Source organism: Ranitomeya variabilis, chromosome 1 (genome assembly GCF_051348905.1).
Source record: "Ranitomeya variabilis isolate aRanVar5 chromosome 1, aRanVar5.hap1, whole genome shotgun sequence".
NCBI classification, from domain to species: Eukaryota; Metazoa; Chordata; class Amphibia; order Anura; family Dendrobatidae; genus Ranitomeya; species Ranitomeya variabilis.
Window position 1 is genome coordinate 615,425,732 of NC_135232.1, and position 7,360 is coordinate 615,433,091.

Below are 7,360 nucleotides of genomic sequence, written 5' to 3' on the forward strand. Positions count from 1 at the left end.
CCATTTTTTTAGTGGTATTTCGTGTTTAAAATAAAGCTCCATGTCCCCACTCCCTATGGGAGGTGGAGCCGCATATTCATGACTGTAATCGGCGGCCCCACGTGACCGCATACAGTAGAAGGTGCGGCCAGGACAGGAAGCAGCGACAGCCAACGAGGGAGCCGGGTGAGTATTTTCAGAACAGCGGGGGTGGGGCGCACAGGGGGTGGGGACATGGAGCTTTATTTTAAACACGAAATACCACTAAAAAAATGGATTATTCATATCTTCTCTACAGCAAACGCTGCTGCACAGAAGATATGAATTGCGGCTTCAGCACCATGTGGGGGGACAGCGCTTACTGGAGCGCTGTCTCCTGCACGGCACACGGAGAACGTCCGTGTGCGGTACGTGTTTTACACGGACCCATTGACTTTAATGGGTCCGTGTAATACGTGCGCTCCCTCGAACACTGACATGTCTCCGTGTTTGGCACACGGAGACACGGTCCGCAAAAAATCAATGAGATGAGATGCATTGATTTTAATGTGTCTACGTGTGTCAGTGGCTCCGGTACGTGAGGAAACTGTCACCTCACGCACCGGAGCCACTGACGTGTGAAACCGGCTTAAGGCAGTTTTACCTTTTCTGACACTGGGTTCTGTGCTGCGACTAAACAGCATAGTTTGAATAAATCCTACAGAAATATTCAGATACAGCAACTTTGCTGGGGCAGCAAACAAGACACAATAGTATATGTGGTTTTACCATGGATTGCCCAGTGTTGTGCTAATGAGAGTCACTGCCATAAAGCCACGTATGGTTTTTCCAGCAAACTTCTGTCAAGTGTTGTAGCCGCACAATGTAAACAGACCCATACTTAACATGGCCATACAACTTAGATAACTGTTGGCCAAAAACTCATTCGGTCAACTGCAATCTTTCCCACGCACATGCTCAGCTCGGCTGAGAGTCTATGTGTGTTCTATGGTAGGCCGCTGCCGGAATCATCCGGTAGCAGCTCATCAACCTGCAAGAGAAAAAGGAACAGGAGAATTAAATCAAAGCCAATTCTTATCTCCTCTGGAAGATTCAGGAGGCCGTCATAAATCTTCCTGAAAACAGCTGGTTCACTATGTTGGCCTTCATACCCGCCAGTGGAGTTGGTGTGCAATGACCCTTTCTAGTGGCCATGTCGGTGGTCTCTGGAGGGCAGCCCCGAGAACTGCCTCATAACTTTGATATGGGGGCCTGGTATGACGCCACCATTGTGGCGAGACTTATAAGTGGTGCCACGCCAGGCCTGCTAATAAAAAGAGGAGCCATGGATGCCACCAGGTAAGAGCCGATTCTCGTGGCTCCAGTCCAGTGGCCACTGCTCCTGCGAATAAGTTGGCACTAACTTTACTCACGAGCACTACAAAAAGTCTCTTGCCTTGGATTTTGAAGTGGATGCCTTCATTGTCTACATCCAGCAAATGTGAACTTGTCCCAGTCATATGCCTCTCCCGTAGGTGCATGGTTCGTTACAGAACACTAATCAGATCTCTCTACCACATGCACTGGCCAGATACACTATCCTTGTGAGGAAACAGTAAGGCTGTGTTCACATGTAGCGTAAATGTTGCGCTATTTCTTTTTCTGCTGCTTATTATCTGCATGTTTTCTGCAATAAAAATCTTCCGTGATTATTGCTCCTTTGCTTTGTTTTTAGATGTGTTTACCCCTTTAATTCATGTGCCTTTGAAGCAGTGTTTTTTTTATAGTATAGAAAACTTCTGATTTTGCACTAAGAACGCACACATTTTTTTCAGGCTGCCCACAAAAGACAATAGAGAAAAAAAAAAGCACCAAAATTGCACACTCCAGGAGTTTTTGTGAAACCACATCCCTTTTGTTTGGATTGTTAAATGCAATATATTGTGTAAAAAGAATACAGCTGGAAAAAAAATTCTGAATTTACACTACGTGTGTACACGACGTGAAAGTTCCCACACAATAACCAGAAGCGGAGATCTTAAAAAACAGCAAGAAATTGCTAAACCTGGGGCAGATTTATCACAACTGTCTGTTACCCATAGCAACCAATCACTGTGTAGCTTTCATTTTATAAAGAGGTGTTTAAAAATAAAAGCTATGCTGTGATTGGTTGCTATGGGCAACAAGAATGTTTTCTTCTTTTACACTTTTTTGATAACCATGGCCGAATAGTAAAAAGTTGCAGAAATATTTATTAGACAGTAAATATGCTTTAGTCTCTAAATCTGGAGTGTCCTTTAATGTATTTCAGATGTGAATCCATCTTGTTTTTTTTGCCTTCCATGATTTCTCTAACGTCATTATTTTAGCTACTTCCTACTTTCATTTTGGTGACGTCCCCCACCCCCATGTATTTTCTTTGTTATTTACTTCTCTAAGTTGTGACCGCGATGCAAGTCCAAGCAATGTTGTGAAAGTAGTACTCTATGTTGTGCTGCATTGCATTGTGGGAGTTAACATGTCAGCCCGGCGCTGCTGAGTCATGTTTGGAGGCTGAAAGCAGAACACGCTTGTGAGAGCAGCTGATCACTAACAAAAACATCAGCATTGAAGCCTCCTCCATACTTCCCTTCATTGTTTCTTTCTTATTTGCAAAAATAAGTCCCATGTCCCGGAGTCTCCAGTAAAGAAGAGTACATATTTCATCAAAAACATCTAATTTCGGAAGTCTAATTGAGAAATTTCCTATTTTAAAAGTTCATGGAGAACCAAACATTGCGTGCAGCGCCACCACAGGTGAAATGAAGCATTACAGAGTTCTTAATGAGGTGCTACTCAAACAACCTGAGTCCTTCAGAGTCAGGTTGGATTCACACATTTATGTGTCACAGTCCGACTAAGCAGACCAGCCACAAGGAGAACCAAAACTCAACTGTCTCATAAGCATATACAGTATGAGGCTGTCAAATTCGGGTCAGAAGACCAGTGGCCAGCTGATGAATCACGGACTGTACTCGGACCATGACACATGAATGTGTGAATCTGACATTTATGACTCCAGTACTGACCATAATGTCTGGATCTGCCAGAAGTCTCCATACCTGAACTCAACAGCCTCATATATGAGTAAGGGGCCGTTGACTTTTGGTCAGGAGACTCGCAAGGGGTCTGTACTTGGACAGTGAATGTTGAACATGTGAAACCGGCCTCAGTTCCAGATGAGGCTGGATTCACACATCCATAAGGGCCTGCTGTGGATCTGCTGACCCAAATGTAACAGTCTTATAAATGCCTTGAGGCAGTTGATATCGGGTCAGGAACCCCTCAGCCAATCTGGGAACCACAGACCGTGATACACATATGTATGAACACAGCCTAAAGTTGATTTCACACTTCTGACATTCACAGTCTGAGCACGGACAATGATTTCTGGACCAGCCATGGGTTTACATACCAGAACTCAACAGCCTCATGTATGTCTATGAGGCTCTTGAGTTTTTGTCATGAGACCCACGGGGAATCTGTACTTGGAAAGCGAATGTCAAACACGTGAAAGCGGCCTTAGAGAGTTTTTGTAGAAGTTCTCCACTTCAGATAAGAACAGATTAACACATCTGAGTTTCACAGTACAAGTACGGACCAGCTGTGGGTCTGCAGACCCAAACTTGACAGCTTCATATATACCTATAAAACTGTCAGTGACAGGTTACGACGAGTCCCTCTGCTGACCCATGCATCGCTTTTCATACTCTCATGATGAAACACAAATGTGTGAATCAGACCTAAAGTTACTCATACATCTTAGCTGTCGGCAGACTAAGCATCCAGCCAACTCTCCCATACACATGACTCAGTGGGATAAGCTGGTGGTAGATGCCACTGGCGGTGGCTTTTCTCAAAGGGAGAACAAAATAACTGGATGCTTGGATACATACTGCCGATCCTTCTCATGTCATATCTTTCCCAATGTATGTGGAGGGTTCAGACAACTGTAATCTAATTTGTATGGAGCCTTAAGAGATAAGATGGACTGATTTCTATTTATTAAGAATTCTCTCATAGGGTCTTTAAAATTAAAAGAAACTGACATGAGAAATGCAGGGTTAAAAGCTATCGACCTATCATGATGTGTACTCAACTCTTTCTGCACACCAGAGGAGAACTGAGAATGTCATAAGATGTGAATACTGACATCATCATTGCCAGTGTGATGACATCACTTAGAAGATTTGCTAAAATAACTTTCTATCTGTCAAACAACCTCTAGTAAGCCAACATCTTTACCTTGGGTTTACCATCACGTTAAGGCAGATCAGAAAACATAAAGTTACTGATTAGTGAGTGACTGTCACTTTTACTTGCTAATCTAGAAACATTTTAATAACGACAAAAAGAATTCGGCAAAGATGACAAAGAGGTTTTACCTGTCTGCACTGATAGGAAATTTGTGAAACTGACTTCTTAAAAGAGGTTCTTTCACCAGGACCTCCTCCATTTACCACTGCTCCATTGATTCCGGAACAGTTTTTCTTTTTCTTCTGTGTCCCACCGTTCCAAAGTTCGGCCCCCCTGTAATTTAGATGCAAAATTTCCCTTCAACCAACTGGGAGTGTATCACAAAACTTCCCTGTGGGTGCGGCTGTGTTTTGATTGTCCAGCCTCAGAGAAGAAAAGGAAAGCAAACGCCCACAGGGAAGTTTTGTATTATCGGCCCAGTTGGTTGAAGAGAAAATTGGCATCTTGGGATATAATTTTATAACGGAGGGGCACAGAAGAAAAACGGTTCCAGAATCAGTGGAACAGTGGCAATTGGAGGAGGTACTCCATTTAAATAAAACATCTAGTAAAAGGGTCTTCTTTATGTTTCTATTCACAACCTTGTCAACATAACTTGAGTCGTAGATTTAGTGGTGGTCCAACAGCTTCTAACCCTAAATCGGTAGACTCAAAACTCTTCCCAAGTCAATAGAGAGATCTGTGGCATAATTTGAAGGCTACAAGTTCTTAGGTTGATGGGTCACAGAAGAAGAATGAGTGGGTTTGTTCTTTCTAGCTATTCTGGAGGTTCTCAGTGACTGGACCCATACAATTTTTAAGTATGTCCCATGCCATGTAAGGAACAAAGTCTGAACAAAGGAGCATATGCCACATACATTACAGCTACAGGTTTATTGGTAGCACTGGTAACTTTCTATGTTCCCTGCTACATTACTGTCTGTACTGGTTGATCGTATAATCCCCGTTCACCGCCTGCATTTAGTGCACGGCAAATCATCACAATCAGCTGCTATGAGATCAAAACCAGATGTGCGGTTAACAGCTGCCTGGTGTAGAGTAGATACAGCTGATTTGAGCCTGACATCTGCTGCTTGTTTTTCCTTGGCAGTGGGTCACTTCTGCTGGCATTACTTACCCATATGTGTGCACATAGCAGAACTGGCACGGTGAAAGATCAAAATCCACCAATATGTTTACTGGTCAACAATCAGTAGAAAATTTCACAAAGCACTACAAAATATCTCATAATTAATGTCACGATTGTATGATTGCTTACAATCATTCCTGTCTTAAGACTTGCTCTTTTTTTTCTGAAGACCAACTTGACCTGCTTGCTTATACTGGGCAGCTGTTACCTTTCTATTCACATTACCCATTGTAAGGAACCATTTCTACAATACCGAGGTGGAAAGGAGTAAATTAAGTATGTATTAGGATTAATTACATCACCTAATAAAAGATCCTTAACTATTGGATGTGCTGACGGTTGAAAAATTGTCAACCCATCATGATAGGTATAAGAAATCCTTTCTGATCTGTAGAGGCAGAGAAAACCAAGAAAGTCCTGGGATGTAATTAATGACATCATCATTACAAGTGTGAGGACATCACTCAACATGAGATTCCTAGCTGCTGGTCATGCTGAGGGTTAAAAACTGTAAACCGATCCTGATAGGTACAACAAACACTTTTTGTGTCCCAAGGTAGGAGAGGACTAAGATAGTCCTGGGATGTGATTAATGACACTGTGATTTGCAGTGTAAGACATCAACAAGTAAGAGATCCTGAGTTGTTGGATGGGCTGATGGTCAAAACCAGTCAACCCATCAGGATAGATGTAGCATACCCTATCTACACCTTTCAGGTGGAGAAAACTGGGAATACATTGAGATGCCAATAATGATACCATCACCTAATAAGAAATGAAATTGTTGGGTGAACTGAGAAAAAGAAGTTAACTTCTATTAAAACTCTCTTGAAGTTTCACTGTCCAATCACCCAACCACTCTACTCGGTAAGAATAATAATGAAAGTCACACAATAAGTCAACAGCTTTCCAGAAAGTTATTTTATCAAACAAACCCCCTCTCTACAAAGTTTCGTTATTGGTAAACTGTGCCAAGTCCAATTATGCATGAACCGCCTGGTGATAGCCTTCCAAGACCCTATAAATCACAGTAAGTCAACACAACCGTTTAAAGTACAGAAAAAGCAGGTATAGGATGAGGTTCACAAAATGCTTAGCACTTGTGACAACACCATCAGCCCCACTATCACAATTGTGTTGTCACAAAGACCATTGCTCCAAGTACACTGATTTTACAAGGACCCTTTTCCCACCACTGAAGAGTTTACAAAAACTACCAGCTGCCCTGGTTCCAGAACTAACACAGTATAAAGCCCCCTCCCCACAATTCCTAATCAGGTGTAAAGCAGAAAGCTTGCACAGAGTACTCACTCCTGAGAGTCTCCCTCCTGGTAGCTGAGAATTGTGTTCATTAAAGTGCATGTAAGTGCACAGAGCTGTGTCTGCTGCCGGGGAGGGACAGGCTGTGATTGGCAGGAGGAGCAGTCACTTCTACATCAACACATCTCCCCCACTGTGTCCTGGATACTCGCCGCCTTCCCTCCAGTCATTGTGTCCTGTACATTGTGTATGTAACCAGCCTTATCCAATAACAATGTGGTTTACAGTCATTATGTCCTACCCACTGCCTTCTCTGTCCCAGTAATATGAGGATACTTTCCTCCTGCTCTATGTCTCACATACAGCACCCTCCTTCAGTGACTGCTGCGTTAAATATTGTTTATATGGTCACGTTCCTATTCATGTTCTTTCGGATGTAACCGAGCTGATTTGTAACTCTTAGGAGTGGCATACTCACATAATGTAGTAGATTTACCAAAAGTTCTAATACATTGTGATACCAGATAGCATTGCACACAGCTGACGTTCCTATCGGTCAAATCAAAGCGGGCTTCCAAGGGCAAGCTTCTTGATTTTCCACCTTTAAACCGAAGACAGAGATCTGGACCTGGGGGCCGCCTGAGTTGCGTCTATTGAGTAGATGCTGAACGATGGAGTCAGAGGAAGGGATTAAGGGTTTGTATGAAGATTGTAAGA

The 7,360-nt window shown here is 42.9% G+C and overlaps 1 protein-coding gene across 5 annotated transcripts in view; it reads right to left on the reverse strand.

Annotated features, from left to right (window-relative positions):
• BMF (Bcl2 modifying factor) overlaps nt 1–6,806 on the reverse strand; it is a 72,829-nt gene extending 66,023 nt beyond the window's left edge. For 2 of the 5 annotated variants that reach the window (XM_077260641.1, XM_077260638.1), the window contains exon 1: nt 6,695–6,763. In XM_077260641.1, coding sequence (XP_077116756.1) covers nt 6,695–6,735 — 41 coding nt within the window. In that variant the 5' untranslated portion in view covers nt 6,736–6,763. Of the gene's footprint in view, nt 1–6,694 lie in introns of all 5 variants that reach the window. The other 3 variants (XM_077260640.1, XM_077260639.1, XM_077260642.1) reach the window with 3 other exon arrangements.
• Nucleotides 6,807–7,360: the final 554 nt, after the last annotated feature.